General features: G+C 32.9%; 3 protein-coding genes across 4 annotated transcripts; all 3 read right to left on the reverse strand.

The window, feature by feature from the left end:
- Positions 1-529: 529 nt before the first annotated feature.
- On the reverse strand, positions 530-4,613 carry LOC105108087 (beta-galactosidase 15-like). The gene is made up of 17 exons (XM_011002242.1): positions 4,438-4,613; positions 4,148-4,356; positions 4,005-4,071; positions 3,820-3,912; positions 3,582-3,725; positions 3,408-3,496; positions 3,198-3,303; positions 3,015-3,102; positions 2,785-2,903; positions 2,525-2,686; positions 2,238-2,434; positions 2,056-2,159; positions 1,858-1,967; positions 1,535-1,753; positions 1,234-1,445; positions 862-1,141; positions 530-757 (listed from the first exon to the last, which is right to left on the reverse strand). Exons 1-17 carry the CDS (start codon positions 4,597-4,599, stop codon positions 647-649), a joined length of 2,472 nt encoding a protein of 823 aa, XP_011000544.1. The 5' UTR covers positions 4,600-4,613; the 3' UTR covers positions 530-646.
- A 2,754-nt stretch (positions 4,614-7,367) lies between these two features.
- LOC105108130 (trihelix transcription factor ASIL2-like) lies at positions 7,368-8,380 on the reverse strand. The gene is made up of 2 exons (XM_011002323.1): positions 7,744-8,380; positions 7,368-7,495 (listed from the first exon to the last, which is right to left on the reverse strand). The coding sequence occupies exons 1-2, from the start codon at positions 8,378-8,380 to the stop codon at positions 7,368-7,370; spliced, it is 765 nt and encodes a 254-aa protein (XP_011000625.1).
- Positions 8,381-12,020: 3,640 nt separating this feature from the next.
- LOC105108088 (translation initiation factor eIF-2B subunit beta-like) lies at positions 12,021-17,513 on the reverse strand. 2 transcript variants are annotated; one of them, XM_011002243.1, is made up of 11 exons: positions 17,342-17,513; positions 16,971-17,043; positions 16,725-16,879; positions 16,291-16,584; positions 15,954-16,083; positions 14,902-15,009; positions 14,695-14,797; positions 14,476-14,601; positions 13,503-13,696; positions 13,088-13,215; positions 12,021-12,503 (listed from the first exon to the last, which is right to left on the reverse strand). In XM_011002243.1, the coding sequence occupies exons 2-10, from the start codon at positions 17,021-17,023 to the stop codon at positions 13,119-13,121; spliced, it is 1,260 nt and encodes a 419-aa protein (XP_011000545.1). In that variant the 5' UTR covers positions 17,024-17,043; positions 17,342-17,513; the 3' UTR covers positions 12,021-12,503; positions 13,088-13,118. The 2 variants fall into 2 exon arrangements, with proteins under 2 accessions (XP_011000545.1, XP_011000546.1); XM_011002244.1 differs by having other exon boundaries at positions 16,971-17,037; positions 17,342-17,459.
- Positions 17,514-18,784: the final 1,271 nt, after the last annotated feature.

The following is an 18,784-nucleotide window of genomic DNA, read 5'->3' on the forward strand; positions in this document are numbered from 1 at the left end:
CATTTAATGGATAGTAGAGATGAAAACCGGTCAACAATCAAGCGATGAATACTTCATGTCATTTCTTTATTCACATAAACCTACTCCTTGCATATTATTATCATATATATACACAGTAGCACCAAGCCAAAAGATATTTAACCTATTTCTCCCCAAACCACAGCAGAGATGTTGCCCACAACACTGAAATCCTAGCAGTTCCTTACCCTTAACCCACTCTAGCAACAACACCCCTTATCCCAGAGAACTTCCCAGATCTAATTTGGAGTTATAAGCCTACCATGCTCCATGTCTATTGACAGCATAGATGTTGCTTACAAGAACAGAAAACAGCTTGAAGGTTGAGGGGTTAGGGAGGAGATTTCAAAATACTTGTGGAAGAGGCTGTAGCTAGCTAGAAAATGAAGGTCTCTGGCCATCATCATGTTATGATTTAATTTTTTAGCAAGAAAGTTTATAAGTTTATTTCTAATGGCAGATCAATGTTAAAAACAATAAAAAGAATATATAATAAAACCCTTGTTCAATAGAGAGAACTAGAAATAAAAAACCCTAACAAAACGAAAAAAATCCAAATACATACCAATGCAAAAACTAAGAACATTGTTCAATAAAGAACACTAATAACAAAAAAAAAAAAAAAGCCCTAACAAATGGCCTCCACAGCAAGAGTCTTAATGACATCGTCACCACAGGTCGTCGAGCCAAATGTATCTTCAGAAACATCAATGGTGCAAGACTCCTGGCCAACACATGCCTGTGAAGAAGAATAAATGAGAAATTAACATTCAATTATTTGTTCGAACACTCGGTTGTAACAATCAACAAAACAAGAAAAACCTAGAGGTAAGATCGATTTACCTTTTGGATAATAGAAAAGGCATCATTCGAGGCTTCACAAGTGCCCTTCGAAAAAGATCCGCATGTCCCTAGTGGATTGCCGAAGCTGGCGAATTTAATTGCAGAAATTGGCCTTCCTTGGCATGAGAGCTCGATTTTTTTGTTCTCCTCAGCACCGACGCATGCTGATCCGATTGCAATAGTTTGGAAATTAACCGAAGAAGGGTCTCCTCCAAATTCCTCGAACAAGACCAAAGTGTTATCACCTTCGTTGTTAAGGAAGGATCTAGGAACATGATACCTGTAGAGAATGAATAGAACAAGACATCAAATCACAGTCACAACAAAAAAATCATTCAAAAAACAGTTCTTAAAAAAAAAAAAAACTATTACCATCTTTGAGTTGGTTTGCCACAATTGGTTACACATTTGTTGTTATCGTAGGAGCCTCGATAATCGCATGGATCAAGACCGCATCCATCCTCAGCAATGAAACTTGGCCAGTATCGACCAATGCTGTTACCATTAACCCAAGCTAGACCTTTTCCCAGGCCAAGTAAATCCACCACAACAGGATCTGTTCCCAGAGGAGCTTTGAAGGTAGCCTACAAAAATAAAAATAGAAAACATATATATATGAGCATGCATGCATGAAGCTACATGTAATCAATAGATCATTAGGGTTAAGATTTACCTTATACCACGTAAACATCTTGTTCGTGGGGTAATTATCTTGTTGCCATTTCGAAGAATCAGAGCTATAAAGGTTTTGATGTAAGCCTTCCAATCCAACCTTATAGGACCATTTGTGTGAAGATAAATCTTTAATTATTATTTCATCGTCATGGTATCCAACAAGCTCCACAGGGCCACGAACACCAGCTTGTGTCAAGTCAAAATTAGCACCATAGTTCTATAGAATAATTAAAAAGAAGGAAAAAAAACGTTAATTAGATGACTAAAAAATCAAGAATTTCACTTCAATAAATAATTATTAAGATTATTAAGATTAATTACCGCAAATCCAACCGTAGCACTGAGCAAAGTAATGGTGTTTTTCCCCTTATTTAATTTTATTTTTTGCTCAAAAACATAATCAAAAACTCCATACTTAGCCCATTGAGAACCTAACAAAAAAAACAACAATGTTAGCATCCTAATTAATATATAAAATATATAATAAACCCTTATAAATAAGAAGGATTTGGTTGTTACCGATAAACTCCCCATTAACAAATACATGAAGTACTTGACCACTGCCTGTAATCCGAAGAGTCATATTGTCCCCCCATATGGGATCGTCTTCCTTAAGACTCACACTGTAAATTAAAAATAATTAATTAGGTAATTAATTAGATAATTAACGAATAACATTAAAATAAGAACAGAAAGTATACCTTGTCATGTAGAAGAGATAATCACTCTGATCATTTCCTGCATCTTTCTGGTCAAGAATCTGATTGACCGAGACCTCTCCTTTTCCAAAAAGAATCGATTTATCGTTCGTCTCGGGCCTCCATGACCATGAAAGAGCAGCGGGCTCATCCTCAGCAACATTTTTTTTCTTTACCATCACAGATGTTTGAGCTGAAACCTAACAATATTAATTATAAACAATTGTTAAATAAAACATGAAAAATAAAATTTAATAAACTACAGATTTATATAAATTAATCCCATTTACCTTAGCCGTATTGTATACCACATCTTGGCAATCAGGCAGTATACTAACAGACCATGCAGGCACCTCATAATCTATGCCTTGAAAATTGATTGTTGTATCGTTTCTAGAGTCTGTATTGGTCAAAAAGCAGCTCGATCCCTTCTCAGTTGAATATATAGTGCCCTAATAAATAAATAAATATACAATAATTTTAACATAATATATATTAAGCTTCAATGTGTCTAATTAAATCCTTGATAATAAAGAAGTTATATACAAACCGAGACAGAATTGCCAAAGTCAACTGAGGAGATGTTCCCTCGTGTAAGAGTATCTTCCATGGAGTGCAACACATCATGAAGCTCCTTCAAATGCCCCCATTTTGGTTGATTCAGATTCCCTATTGAAATCATATAATATATGATCATGATAATATAATTATAATTATAATTATAATAAAACGAATAATAATTTAGCTACATAAACAGCTGATCGTTAAATAGTTTATTACCATATTCATCTAATGGAGCATCATAGTCATAAGATGTAGTGATGTATGGACCGCCGGCTGTTCTACCGAAGTTGGTTCCACCGTGATACTGAAATATATAATAAAATATTTTTAAACAAATTAATTATTGTTATTATTGTCATTAACAAAAAGAATTTATGAACATATAAGATTTAAACCAACCATGTAGTAATTCTGGAAAGTGCCTCCAAGTTGGTAAAATCTTGCTACAGCAAAGGCAAGATCCTCAGCAGTCCTGTGTGGATCTTTACCACCCCAGCTCTTAAACCTAAAGAAATCCATTTTAAGAATTAAATTAAATAAGATTTAATAACAAGAAATTAAAACAAAGTTTAAATATTAAAAATAAATATATAAAAACATGTGAGTTACCAGCCGGTCCAATTCTCAGTCCACATTTTAGGGCTAGTTGGCCTATTAGGAGTGAATTGGTCACAGTACCAGCCATTGCATGTGTTGATCTGGTAACAAAAATCAATCACAAGAATTAAATAAAATAAATATTTCTAAAATAAATTAATAAATTTAAGAAGAAAAAGAGGGTACCATCGGTTCTGGAGCATCGGCCTGCTGGCACATGAGCCATGGAACTCCAATGTGAAGAGATTGAGCCACGTTTGCGCACCATTCAATATACGCCTTCCCTTCATCCCCATAAGACGACATGACGTTGCCATATTCGTTCTCAATCTGGAAACAATTTAATTTGTCAATAAAGAAGAAAAATAATTAATGAGTTTATTTAAGATTTAAAATAGAAAATATATATTAAAAAAAAATGCACCTGGGCAAGAATAACAGGTCCTCCTTGTGATGCAAAGAGATTCTCTTGCTTCACCATGTTAACTATCAGTGTAGTGAAGTTCCTCATCTCATTCTAAAGATAAAAATTAACAGAATAAATTAATTATAATAAATGATTAGTTGTAGTAAATACTATAATTAATGCTTAAATAACTATTTTCTTACCATGAAAACATCATTAGCAGTTCGCAACTGAACACCAGGCATGTTATGCAACCATACGGGGAACCCACTGAGCAATAAAAATTAAAAGAATTAAAAAAAATACACTGGAATTCAATTAAATAAATTAAAAAACTATTAAATACCCATAATTCCATTCAGCACAAACATATGGTCCAATACGAAGAACAGCATAGAGCCCTTCGTCTTGAATTGTCTTGAGAAACCTTATAAGGTCCAGGTTGCCACTGAAATCATATTCCCGACGAGCAGGTTCATGGGAATCCCAGAAAACGTAAGTTTCAACGGCGTCCAGTCCCCCTTCCTTGGATTTCTTAATCAAGTCCGGCCACATCTATAAAATTAAAATATAAATTATTATGTTGAACATATATATATATATACACACTGGGATTAAAAAAAATTATAAGAATACCTGGGCAGTGCTCCGGGGATAATGGATGGAACCAGACACCAGAAGTTTATGTTTGCCATCGATGATGATAGCTCTGCCATCGTAGGTAACCTTACTAGCAGTAGCCCAAGGAGCGAGTGTGAAAAATAAAAGGGTGGCGAGCAATACCTTTGAAGGTTGCATTCTTTGTTTCTTTATCGGGAAGCAAAAGCAGAGTGAAAAATAATGTATTTAATGCTTGAATTTATAGGAGTATGTATCCTGTTAGTTGAGATTTACTCAATCTGAAATTCATCACCGATCTATTATCTTTTTAAACAGATATATTTTATCGTAAAATCTGGTCTCCTGACGTGTCTCTTATTCTATAATTATTTTATTTTATCCTAAAATCCGATCACAAATTATCTTTTATTTTATGTACTTGGATTCTGTATCCGTTTGTGTTTAAGTTTAATTCCAGGATTTAAGTTTAGTTGGGAGCAAACTATATATATTATTATCCATTCTATAAAAATAAGCAAATAAAATATGATTTTCAATAATAGAATGTTTTCCTTTTATTCCATGTATATTTCTTATCCAAAATACTATTACAATTTAATCTTTTATTCACAGCAATTATCTCTTCTGGCCAAAGATTTAGTTTCGCTTCTTTTTTTTTAATTTGAATTTAAGTTAACTCTCCTCACGCCATGCAAACGAACTCTATCCTATTTATCCATTTAATAAAAATAAAATAAAATCCACATAATTAAAATAAAATCCCTCCTTACTTTAATTTTCTTATTTCGTGATCGTGATCGACATGTTTTAAAAATTAATTTTCTTGTTTTATTTTGAAATCTAAAATCAAATACTGATTTTAGACGTTAGTTTTCTAATCAAATTGGACCGCTCAAGAATTACAAAAAAACCGCACCTCCTCAGCTTATCTTCAAGGCACTATAGAATCCTGGAGCCTAGCTAATCAAAACAGCACCGCCGGCCTTTCCGGGGGCGGATTTTTGGTGGGAAAATTAGAGCAGTGCTGTGGACTGTTATAATAGGCTTGGGTTTTGTTAAGAGAGTAGGATTAGAAGAACTCTGCTGGAGATCATCGATCTGTTATGGACGGACCACCCCACCTCCTGGTCTGCGAGGATGCCATTCACCACAATGCTTCAAAACAAGAGTAATGGCCACTGAAGGCTTGGGAAGGTGAGTTTGTTCTCTTTATGGTTTCAGATTCAAGTTCTTCATTGTTTATATGATGATCATTGAAGGCTTAAATGATCGTTAATTTCAGAACCCGTGGAATTAATCCAAACACCCACATTAATCAAAAAAAATAATGGCTAAATTGAAAATTATTTGGTGTTTATACAATTATTTAATATTTCTTTATTACTTTACATAGATGGAAGCTGGTTTGTTATCAGTTCCATTAAAAAAACAAGAAACCATAATTATTATTAAAAAAAACTCTCAAAATAATTATTTTTTATTCATTCTAGAATCAGTTTATCTCAAGGCTAATATATATATAAAGAGGAAAACCCTAATGATATTGAATAAAAAAATAAACTGATCGGTGATAAGAGAATTAGCATAACAGCCATAATAAGCAGAGTGACAAGAAACCAACAAGCTACCATGCAGATTGTCACACGTCAACTGGGATTTTAATGCGAGACAGAACAGAGCAGGCATGAGACCACCATAACTTACAAGGACGATTGCAGTAAGCTGGAATGATGCTCGGATAGCAGAGAATGGCAGCAGTTGAAATGATGCCAAAAACCCTAGGATACCGCAGGAGTCAGCAACTCCCCATCTGACACCGGAGGATTAAAAAAAAAACAACTGCAGTCCTGTAACATCAGGAAGCCAGAGAATGACGTCCGTATGACATCGGGAGCCCAAAAGCAGCATGTAACACCAAAAGACTAGAAGGCAGCAGCGAGCCATAAAAACATCAGTACCAAATCACCATTGAAGGGCCATTGCAGATCCATATTGATACAATAGATTCTCCTACAGGCTGGAAGAACCGAAGGGAGGGGTGGGGATATATAGGGAGGAAGCAAGAAGAGAAGACGGTGCTGAAAAGAGAGAATTATTTACCACCTGATGGGTCACCATGACACTGCTCTCACTACCATTCTCTTAATAGATTCTATTCAGCTAAAATTAGTTATTCTGCTGCTATATAAATAATCAATCAACAGATTTAACAGCAAATAAAAACTAGGCAAGCAGGGGGATGGGACGAGAAGCAAATCAAGTGAAGATGCTGCTGAAAGATTTAAAGCAGTGGGCACTACAGCAATCGAACTGGTCCCCTGCTCTTCAAAATGATGCGTGTAGCAATAAGCAAAAAAGCAGACACCTTGAAATGCAAGCTACACATAATCTATGTTCACTGTCTTTCTAAGACAAGCCGTGATAGAGTAATCAAGCAAGTAATCTTTGCAAAATGCAAGCTACAAACAAGTATTTAGTGCCCATTTGTGAATCACCAGCCTTTGGCTATTTTTTTACCTTCCATGGCTTTCACTCAAAAGCAGAATTCCAAAATGTTTGGTAATACTTGCAAGCTAATATCACTGCCCTTCCACACATGATTTTAGAGTTTCAATTTGTAGCTTTCGAGAAGACGGCCGCAGCAAAAAGCCATAGCTTTCCCAAACGGACCCTAATCAAATCATTTTACCCCCAACATTAACAGAAATTTTATTCCTTTCATGTAAATTAAACATCATAAACATTACAAATCTCCATCCCTAATGGAGCATTTTCACCTACAAAACACACAAACCTAATAAGACTTACAACTCTAAAAATTAACACTAATCAACAGTAACTCTTAGCTCACTTAATTATCACTATCACTATTGTTAACATTATTGCTAGCAGTAATATTGTTATTACCGGTATGGTGGTGGTGGTGGTGGTGGTGGTGATTTCCGCTAGCATTCCCTCCCTTTCTCCCGTTCTTCAACTGCGAAATCTCCATCTGTGTCTGCATAAAAAACTGCATCCTTTGTAACTCCAACTCTTTCGAGAACTTCATCCTTGTCTTCTCCATCTCCACCACCTGCTGCAACTTGGCAGTCTCAGCTTGCTCATAAGCTTCCCCAAACTTCAACATTGCTTGCGTCAACATCCTAATCGAATTCCCCCACCCTCCTTTCTTTTCCTTCCCTCCTCCTCCTTTCCCACCCGCTTCCCTCTCAACCACCACTCTTCTTTTCTTCTGCGGCGGAAAACTACCATCCTCTTCCTCCTCCTCCTCCTCCTCCTCCTCCTCCTCCTCCTCTTCGTCGTCGTCGTCGTCATCCTTACCCCATTTCCGAGCCTTCATATTCTGATTCCTCCTGAAATGATACTGGTTAGTCCCGCCCCTCCTACTACTACTCCGAACCCTAACAGGAATCGCAAATGGAAATTTACTGCCACTACCAACAGCAGGAACCCTCGCAGTAGACCCAATTAGTCTATCCAAAGGATCAAAAAAAGGCCAAGAACTTACCCCACCGCCAGAAGCCATTTTCGCTTTCTCCAATTTATACTTCTTCTTCACGGTATCAATTCTATTCTTGCACTGGATATCAGTTTTCGCAGATTTTGAATAATCTTCTCTACTACTGACAATTTCAGCCACATCTTTCCAGTGCTTCTGCTTTAAGTTCCCTCTGCTCAACTCTAAATACCTTTCTCCCCAAGCATCAATCAACACAGCCGTGGCTCCTTCGCTCCAGCAATCCTCTCTTCCTCCTCCTCCGCTTCCGTTCGCTTTCGACTTCGTCGGCAAAACAAGTGCTAAGCTGTTGTCAGTCTGTTGTGGCGGAGGGGGTGGAGGCACGGTGGCGGTAGCTGGAACAGTCACGGTGATTCTTCCGTTCGGTGGTGGTGGTGACGGTGACGGTGAGGAAGACTCGGTGGTGTTTGAGTGTGACTGTATATCATCATCATCATCCATGACGGAGAGTCGGTGAGATCAACGGTCAGATCTGTTTTCTAGATTCTGGTGAGAGAAAGAGAGTGAGTGAGAAAGAGAGAGAGAGAGAGAGGAGGAGGAGGAGGAGGAGATGGTTTTTTAGGTGATGGGTTTTTGATGGATGACGGGAAAGTAAACGGTGACGGTGAAGAAGTGACACGTGGTGGGAGAAGGATGGAAGAGAAAGGTTGAGGTGGAGGAGTGTGATTGGGGAGGAAATAAATTCCGTCACCGGCAAGGATGGAAGTGGGACTGGGGATTGCGTTGCCGGCTTGCTAGGTGAAAGCACGTGTATGCAGCTACTATGCTGCGTCGAAAGGGATAAAATCATTTATGGTCCCTAAAACGTTTACATCTGTTCAACTCAGCTCCTTTACTTATTTTTGTCAATTTGTTTACTAGTTTTTCTATAACTCACTTTGGTGTGGATGAATAGTTAGGGACTTGATCGTTGAAAGAAAGGGATTCAAATTGATAACAGAACACAGTAAAAGTATTATTCAACCAAATTGTAATATTTAAGGGATCGTTTTTACCATACGTGTCAACTTTGGTTTGACAATATATATATATATATATATTTAAGTGGTTTCTAAAATTAACCTTAGCCAATGGACGTGTCACATGATAGACTTCACCCTGGAACGATCGCCTGAAACGACTTGTCTCCTCTTCACTTCATGCTTCGGGGATTAAAGAAAAGCTCATTCGTATGGGAAAAATATTGTATATTACTAGCGTAATAATAAAATTTTATTTTTATTCTTAAAAAAAAACATTAACTAGCGTATAGGGGTAGATTAGTATTTTTGTAGTATTCATTTTGTCACTCTTCAAAGGGCATCTATATACAATGGATTTACTTTAATACCCTTGAAAGCAATTTTTAACTTAACTATAAGCAAAGGCATTGTTTGTTTATAATTTTTTTTAGAATAGGGCACAAACTCTATCACCCTTAAACGGACAATTCTCAAAGCATCATGGGCTGATTTTTCGTTTCATGATGGTTACAGGTAGCTTTTTTATCCTTGTATTGATATTGTCTTTTGACATATAAAAAAATAAAAAATTATTAATTTATGTATTAGCTACTTTATTATTTTTAAATAATATATATAAATAATAGCCGTGGTTAAAAAAGATATTTTTTTATGTCATTGAATACTTCTTGTTGTTCTTTTTTTTTATAGCATGCATTTGAATACTTGTTGTTATATTTTATTTTATTTTAGATAACATGTGTATAATAATGGTATTCAGTTTGCTATTAATTTAATTTTTTTTTCCTTCATTTTTATCATATACCTTGATTTTCACATTGCTTATAGAAACAAACATAATAAACTTTCAAACTTTTTTTCTTTTCATATTTAGCTCATATTTTTTTTTTTTGTTTGTAAAAATCACTTCAAATTATTTTTTTTTAATTTTATCCTTCATAAGTTCATTTATGAAATTTGATCCCTATTTTTTTATTTTTTTTAGATGGCTTGTAGATTTTATTTTTTTCTTACGATCTCATCCATATTCTCTTCTTCTTTTTTACTCTTTTGTCAAAAAATTTATAGTTTTTAATTTTATTCCTCAAAACAAATTTATGATTTTTTTCAATAATAATAATATTTATTTTAGTCTGGTCTTTCTTCTTTTGATTTTTTTTTTATTTTCTTTTCTATTTTATTAAAGTTTTTATGGTTTTAGTTTTATCCTTCAAGTAAAGTTAAAGATTTTTTTCATAATAATAATAATAATAATAATAATAATAATAATTTTAGTCGTTGTAATAATAGTAATACTGATAATGATAATTATATTATTAATAATGATGATAATATTGATAATAACAAATCATTATAAGTAACGATAGTGATGGTCGTGGTGGTGGTGATAATAATTATAATTAAAATAATAATACTAATAATAATGATGAAACCAATAAGAATGGTAATAATATTGATAATAATTGTAGTGAATATAGTTGTCTTTTTATAACCATAATAGTTGCAATGATAATAATAATTGTGATAACAATAATAACAAAAACAAAAAAAAATATGAATAACTGTTGTAGTATTAATAATAATATAATTAATAATGATGCCAATGATAATAGCAATGTTAGTGCTAATAATAACAATAAATGATAATATTAATGTGGTTATAATAATAATAATAATAATAGTAATAGTAATGATAATGGTGATACTAACAATTTATTAAGACAACAATAGTCATAATGATAATAATAACAATAACAGTGTAATAGTAGTATTATAATTAATTTATTATGCTAGTTGTAATGATTATAATATCAATAATTATGGTGATGATAGTAATAATTACAACAGTAATAATAATAATAACTATAAAGGTAACAACAACAATAATGTTATTAGTAATATAATAATAATAATAATAATAATAATAATGACAGTTAAAACAATGATAATAAATATAGTTATAATATTAATAATAACAGCAATGATAATAAATAGTGATAAAGTTAATAGAGTTAACAATGATAATAATAATAAAAATTTGTTTAAAAGTATAATTGCAGTTGTTTTTTAAAGTGTTTTTCATGTCAAAATGTATCAAAATATTTTTTTATTTTTTAGCGATTATTTTTTATATTAACACATTAAAACAAATTCAAATACATAAAAAAAAATTAATTTTTAACAAAAAAATTAAAATTTACTAGAAACACTGTTTGCACTGGTTTCCAAACAATACATAATACATTTTATTATAACAATAGTAGTGGTAATTACAATAATAGGAGTAATAATAATTATGATATATAAAATGATAATAATACTAGTAATATTGATAACATCAATACTAATAATTATTATAAAAAGAAGAATAATAATATTTATAATAATATCAGTAATAATAATAATTTATTATTTAATATTAAATTTGTTAGAAATTAAATTTTAATATTTTTTTATATATGATATTTCTTAGCTTGGATTATATATTTAAAGCTTATATTTGGCTCAACATCCTTCTTTTTTTCTTGTTTTATTGTTTTTTTTATTAATTTTATTATTCAGATTTTTTAAAATTTAAAAATAAACTATTTTCTAGAAATTCTCTTTGAATTTATTAAATAAATAAACACACATTGAAGTTAATTTTTATATAATTTAATTAAAAATTTGTGCTCGGTAAAAATTTAAGTGCAAAGATTTAAAAATCCATCCTTTTCAACAGGTTTAATAATAATATTGCATAAATATCTTTGCGTTATTAATGTATATTTTTTCATTAATTAGCCCGAAATAAAAACTGCAGAAAACATTCCTGTTTTTCTTTTTAATTAAAAACATATTCAAAATCAAGATTGAAGTTTTACTAAATAAAATCATAACTACATTTTGATTAAAATTACAATATTTTTTTTTTATAAAATAATTATTATCTTACTATCTTGTATTTGTGATAATATAATTGAAAAATAGTTAATTAAAAAAGTAATATTAAATATAAAAAATAATAATTTTAATCGTTGGTGACATTTTTTAACTATGATTTTTAAAAAAAATATTAGAGAACTATTTCCATTTCCATTTAAATTTCCATTTTTGAAATCTGCTTTTTTTAGTCTCACAAAACTTAAATCCAAGAACTCTCGTTGGAAACGATTATGTGCAAAAGTTCTAACACAACAAAACCAAAACCTCTTACTTTCAAAAGTGCTAACACCACACAGCCCACTGACTATACGCAGTCTCCATGCCCAAACTATCATCAAGTTTTCCATCAAGCTCAGTACAACCCAGATTGCTGTCTTCTTCTTCTTTTCTGTTTTTTTTTTATCCCCTTCCTTTGCACAGTTTTGTCACGGCAGACAAGGTTTCTAACTTGCACATAAGCATCTTATCATTCCCTCTTTCTCCGAGTGGAGCTCTTAGACTACTGCTTCATCACAATCACAAAAATGGCCATTCTCGGCATTTCTCTCTCTTTCTCATTGGTCCCAATCAATAATTCTGCTTCTCTTCCAGCATAAACAATGGTTGACATGCTTCCATACACTGAGCTAAAATTTCCATCTGCGCATCCACCACTTCCATGGTAACTCCTAAACTACCTGAAAGGTGAAACCGGAAAATATAAGCAGCATGCCAACAAATGAGCAATGGCTGTGTTATGTCCCAAGGAAGTATGAGAGAGTTGAAAACATTGATATTTTTCAACCACTTTTCATAAGCATTACAAGGCCATCATGATTTACCACAATTGCTACCAAAAAGAAAAGAGAAGGAAATTCCTAATAGTGTTTTTCTGTGGTCACAAGAAACTATGTGCGTACAACATACATTTGAATTGCAGTGCATAGTCTTACTATGACTTGGAATCGATTAAGGAAAAGCAATCTGAATTGCAGTCATTGAGATTGGCCACAGTTGATGAGGGGAATGAAAAGAATTTCGGCAAGGGGAAGCAGCAAGTGAAGCTCTTGAAGACCAAGCATGCATGAAATGACGAGAGAGAACTGAGAGGGAATTGGGATGATAGAAATGCTAGCATTCTAGCAGCTATACAAACTTCATTCCCATTTTTTTGGCAAAAGATCAAGAGAAAGATAGCATGATTAATGCTTCACGTAGCAGACTTCCATGATGGTGAAAATCTGCACACCCTTGGCAAACTCTATTAAAAGAGGAAACTTACAGAGAATATAGCAAACAAAAGCAATCTGAGCTCAATTTCCCAAAGCATTCCTTCGTCGCACCACTAAATCATCAGCAGAGTAATAATCTGCAATGAGTCGATACATGTATGATGGATTGTGCCCTCCACTGTAAAGTAATTAGAATTTAGAAACTGTTAGAATTGCAGGAGAAGAAAATAAAAATAAAATTGAATCACTTAAAAATTGGAAGTTGGAACATGAGAATTATCCAACCCCATCTGATTTGGCACAAGAGGCCAAACAATATTTAGTGGATAAGAACTATCCTTAACAATAATTCGTCACTTTGCATTAGTGGTTGCCAGTAAATCAATAGGATTAATAAAAAAATAAATGCAGTTCAATATTTACTTATCCAATGTAGATGATGTCCTCAAAAGTTCTGGGACTTACGTGTCAGTGATAAACAGACTAACAAGCTTTGGTGGCACATAATCAAATGCTGGATTGACAACATGAAGAAGAGGAGAGCCAGTGCCACTCCCAAAATCCAAGCAATCTGAGAATTCTCCAAAATCCAGCAGCTCAGATGGAGACCTCAATTCATTAAGTAAGACCTCAGGATTGTGAGGGTAAAGGGGACACAACTGCCATGCAGGAAAACAGCCAATTGTAAGAAGGGCCAAGCAAAGAATTAGAACAATTTTTAAATGTCAAAGTCATAATTATCACCACAGATGTCATTAACATTATCCAAGTCATTTTACCTACTGTTTTCATCATCCAGTTACAATTCAACAAAGAAATCCCATATTTGTTTTTCTCCCTTTGGCTTCAACTTTGGATTCATAAACTTTTGACCTCTCTGGGCATTTTCATCCATGTCATGAGTACTAGATTTCTAAAAACTAAACATTAGGGGGGAAAAATCAAGAAATTGATTTGATAAACAATGATCTGAGTTCAGAGGAAAACAACAAGTTACAAAAGACAAAATGTTAAGCGTCTAGGAACACCAAACGCAAGAGTTCTTTGTTATAACTTGCAATTTTTATGCTTATAACTCAAACAATTTATTGCCTCTTAGGCTTTTGCTAAGTCAGCAGCATGAGCTGCCACCATGGCCCAGCAAATAAAGACTGACACTGAAAGAATAAAGAAGCTGATAAGGAAATGACAAAAATCTTCTGGACCACTGAAAAAAGACGGACACTAACAGAATAGAGAGCTGAGAAGGGAATGCCAAGCATCTCCTGGGTCACAGAATAGACATTCCATTTATTACCATTTATTTGTCTTTTTCCCATCACAAGTTGAGCAGCATACCATTCATAACAAAAATAGCGCAAACAATTCAAATATGGCAGTTTGTTTGCTTGCTACCAAAACTCTAGGGACAAGTACGGATATTATTATGCTAAATTACCTTGTGACTGCCCGCAAGCACAACAAAAGGTACAGCATGCTTTTGAGCTGCAAGTGCAACCATATTGAGCCCAACAGGTGCTATCACACCACCATTAGCCATTACAGCATGAGCGCCAACTATAACCTTTACATAACAAATTTTAGGTAGGTTAAAATAGGCCGCATACCAATACTAAAAAATAGAGAAGGAAAGAAAATAAACTAGACTCCCTCTTACCATGTTCACTCGGGAAATTATGGCAAAAACTGCAGAGTCAGTAATCAAAGTAGTCTGTAAACCTCTTGCAACCAATTCTTTCGCAAGAAGATGCCCTTGATACCTAGTTAAGTACCAATTGACAATTGAAAAACTTGTATTTTAACAAAGAGAAGACTTAAAATAGTTATCCAGCCCTGTAACTAACACCAAGCGACTTGTACTCACCTCGGAGCACCCTCAGCGACAAAAACCCGGAATGATCTTTTCTTTTCCTTCGCGGCATAAAGAAATTCCAACACTGTCTTTGAACTACCTAAAGTTAATATTACCTCACTGAAAAGATGTGTTTAACAATAGAGTCAATAAAAGAAAGTGTCAAAAGCAATGAATTAATATATGTAGCAATTAAAAATCTATGTCATGGAAACTGAAAGTTTACACCAGGAGTGTTTTCAAATTACTCAGTGAAAGAGGGCATGAAGTTGTACATGTGAACAAGAGAACTTATGTAAGAATATACACTAGGAGGGTGAAATTGTTGGCTCCTGATAAAGCATCCACAAGGCTAAAAGCCATGCAATTGAGATAACTGATCTGAACCTTTACTTAAACCAGGGACATGTTCTCTTTGCAAGAGAAATTTAGCACTGAAAAATTGGAAAGATAACAAAAATTGAAAGATAATATCACATCCTCATTTGAAATTCCAACAGTCAGTTCAAAGATCAAACTTTAACATTAAAGGCACAAAAAAGGAGCTCACAGGATATTAAAAGTGAGACCATGACACCCCATTTAAAAATTGCTACCCCATGAACCGTAATAACCCACAGCATTGATATGATTGATGAATGAAGACATCCCAGTATCCCATGATAACCCATGGCATAGACTCAATTGCCTCTAATTTTTTCACTCAATTCACCTCAACTCAAATACTACTGATTTGAGTAAAATTACTCTCATACTGCTAACTGCTATGAGAAAACATAAAGCACTATTCAGAATCAAACTAAATACACTACTTATGAAATCTGAGGACCGATTACAGTCTAAAAGCATGTCCATGGATACCTGTGAATGAAAAATTGTATGCATGACAAAATTAAAGTAAAAACCATAATAGGGACAAACACTAAAAACGAACCAGAGACCATCATATCAATTCTTGCATGTCAAATGGAACTTCAGTGCCAGCAACACAAACCAAAACGAAGAAAAGGAGCTCATAGGGAAAAAATGAACCTAATGGTCAAAGCTTGATTGAGAAAAATTACTTTTGATGAATATGTTCTATGGCTTGTTCAGCAATCTGTTCATGGCAGCTGGTAATATCTTGAATAAGCTCGTTAACTGCTTCAATGACATCATGCTTCAACCTTCGAGTTCTTGAACTTTTATCAGCAGCTGTTGGAGAAAAAGTCCTTACATATCAAAATGCTCCATCACACACACACACACACCATATACTAGACCACCGCAATCATCTGAGTTTCAGATAAATACTTGTTCAGCCAAATGAACCTATTTAATGTGCAAAATGATCGACTGGCATACTGTGTGCAATCATTAAAAAACACTTGGAAAGACCATCCATTTAAATAAGAAACTCACATTTGCTTTTTCCTTCAGAATCACCACCCGACGAAGAAGTACGGGGAATAGCTGCTGACTCAGGTATGTCCTCCAGCAGGGTTTGCAAGGAAGGAGGACGCAAAGTGCTTCTTGCAGCAGCAGCAACAGCAGCAGCTGATAGAACTGTATGCTCATCTTGCTCACCATCATCATCGTCATCCCCATCACTTGCTGCTGATAAGTTCAACCCCGCAATAGCAGCTGTTGTCAAAGAAAGATCCTCCTCCCTAATAATGTGCAAAACACGCCTCACAATATTACCCACAGCAAGTTCTGCAAACAAATGTATACAACAACAGAAACATTACCAAAAACAACAAAATACAAGACTTTATAAGAAACCAGCCCATGACTCATTACCCTAAAACAACACTCTAGTAACTAGCATTCATTTTATCAAATGAAATACTCACCAACAGGATTAGCAGCAATCAGCTTCTCACCAACAGCCCTCACAGCATCAATTAACGCTGCAGCCTGATTCGTGTAGGGAACTCGCTGCTGTGAAATAACTGATCTTAACAGTTCTGCTGTGTGCCTCGCCGTGGCCTGCGAGCCCTCAATCTTACTGCCAAAAAAACAACAAAAAACAAAATAACCTTGTTAAGAAAAAATCACTTAACAGACACAATTAGTGAAACATTAATGAAAATAATCACCGTTTCTTAAGCTTGATAAGAAAATCATTAACAAGAGCTTGCACGTCCGGCATGATTTTCCCTTAAACTTCACCTACAAAAATATATTCTAATTATCAATATCAGCTCCTTCCTACAGTAACATTAAAAACAAAACGCTATAGTATTCCGAAATTAGTATTTCTTCGCATTTCTACAGTTTTCTCAGCAACCAAAAAGAGTAAAATAGAAAATTAAATGAAAAGAAAAGGGACAAACTGCAAGAAATTAAAAATTCAACAAATTTCACCTGAAATGAAATGAAATAAAATAAATTTGAAGAGGAAATTATAAAAAGAATAAAAATAAAGATAAATCGCGGAGAGAAAGATAGAGAGAGACTGTAGAGATACCTAAAGCGGAGATCAAAGAAGCATATGAACGCGATTGAGCGAGAGAGAGAAAGAGGAGCGGTTTTTGCTTGTGCGAAAGGAAGAGAGAGTTTGAGAGCTTCTCACTCAAGGTTTTCTCCTTTTTCTTGCGCTTTCCTTTTAGCTGTAGAGAAAGGGTTTAATTGCAATTTCCCCCCTGAAGTTAAGGAGAGTTTTTTCAATTTAGATCTGATTATTTACTGAAAAATAATTTATGTTTTAAAAAAAAAATATTTTTTTTATATTTAATAGTATTATAAAAAATAAACTAGAAAATATTTTGTAGTGTTTTATTATATCATAAAAAATAAACTGAAAAATAACTTATTAATACTTTATTTTTAAAAATTTTATTAACAAAATTAAAAATAAATATTCTAAATAAAAAATTTGAATAAGAATGAAATTAAAAAAAATTATAAAAATTATCTCAAATAAAATAAATAATAATTAAATTAATAATAACCAAATATAACAAATAAAAAAGTTTAAAGATTATGAAATTAAAAAAATATATAATTTCATTAATTATTTTAAATAAAATAAATAAAAAGAATAAGGATAAGGATAAAATATAATATATAAAAAAATTTAATTAAAAAAATAAGAGAAAAGAAAATAATAATAAAAAACAAGAACCAAAATTGATATAAAAATCAAATTCAATTAAATTCTAAATAATAAAATCAAAAAAATCAAAATAAAATATATAATAATTAAAAATTAAAAAATTAAAAAAATGTTTGTTTATACGATACCTTCTAATTTTAAAACTAACTGCGTAAACTAAGTATTTAGTAATATAAAAAAAATAGATTTTTATTTAGTGAACCTTATAATTTTTTTCTTCAAATGGAGGTTTTGTAAAAGCTGTTGGGAGCTGCTTCTCTTCACCGGCTTCTATTTATTTACACGAACACTATTCATAACAATGCCCATGCCATGCCATATAAATTAAATTCACCTTAACAGTACCTAAGTTGAATTATAATTTACCTGCAATATGAGAAGCATTTACCGGTGTTAGGTGAAATTGTTTTTTGCATTATTCATATGAATAGAATTTATTGGACCGTGTCTGATCCAGTAAAAATAAATTAGTTTTTTAAAAATTATATTTTACTTAAAAAACTAATATTTAATATTATTCAATAATACTACATAAATTAAAAGAACATTGCATGATGATGTAATATTTGTGAAAATTGATCACAATTCTAATTTTGTTTCTGATGATATTTTACCTGATTTTGTTGCACGTTCAAAGAATCATGATCAGATGAGTACGTAATAGAATTATAAATAGTTTAATGGAATAATAAATAATATTTTATACAAAGTATTATTTATATTTATGATGTAATATGAGTAATTAATTTTACAATATTTAAATTTAAAATCATCAATATTAATATATTTTTTAAA

This window comes from Populus euphratica, unplaced genomic scaffold (genome assembly GCF_000495115.2).
Source record: "Populus euphratica unplaced genomic scaffold, PopEup_1.0 scaffold182.1, whole genome shotgun sequence".
Classification (NCBI taxonomy): domain Eukaryota; kingdom Viridiplantae; phylum Streptophyta; class Magnoliopsida; order Malpighiales; family Salicaceae; genus Populus; species Populus euphratica.

Coding starts and splice junctions, on each gene's coding strand:
- LOC105108130 (XM_011002323.1), bottom strand. CDS start 8,380: ATGGATGATGATGATGATATACAGTCACACTCAAACACCACCGAGTCT. Junction 7,496..7,743: donor TATGAAGGCTCGGAAATGGG/GTAAGGATGACG, acceptor AAGTTGCAGCAG/GTGGTGGAGATGGAGAAGAC.
- LOC105108088 (XM_011002243.1), bottom strand. CDS start 17,023: ATGCCGGACGTGCAAGCTCTTGTTAATGATTTTCTTATCAAGCTTAAG. Junction 16,084..16,290: donor TTCTGAAGGAAAAAGCAAAT/GTGAGTTTCTTA, acceptor TTTCTCCAACAG/CTGCTGATAAAAGTTCAAGA. Junction 13,216..13,502: donor AGTCTGTTTATCACTGACAC/GTAAGTCCCAGA, acceptor ATTACTTTACAG/TGGAGGGCACAATCCATCAT.
- LOC105108087 (XM_011002242.1), bottom strand. CDS start 4,599: ATGCAACCTTCAAAGGTATTGCTCGCCACCCTTTTATTTTTCACACTC. Junction 3,497..3,581: donor CCGATGCTCCAGAACCGATG/GTACCCTCTTTT, acceptor TTTTGTTACCAG/ATCAACACATGCAATGGCTG. Junction 3,304..3,407: donor ACTGAGAATTGGACCGGCTG/GTAACTCACATG, acceptor GGATTTCTTTAG/GTTTAAGAGCTGGGGTGGTA.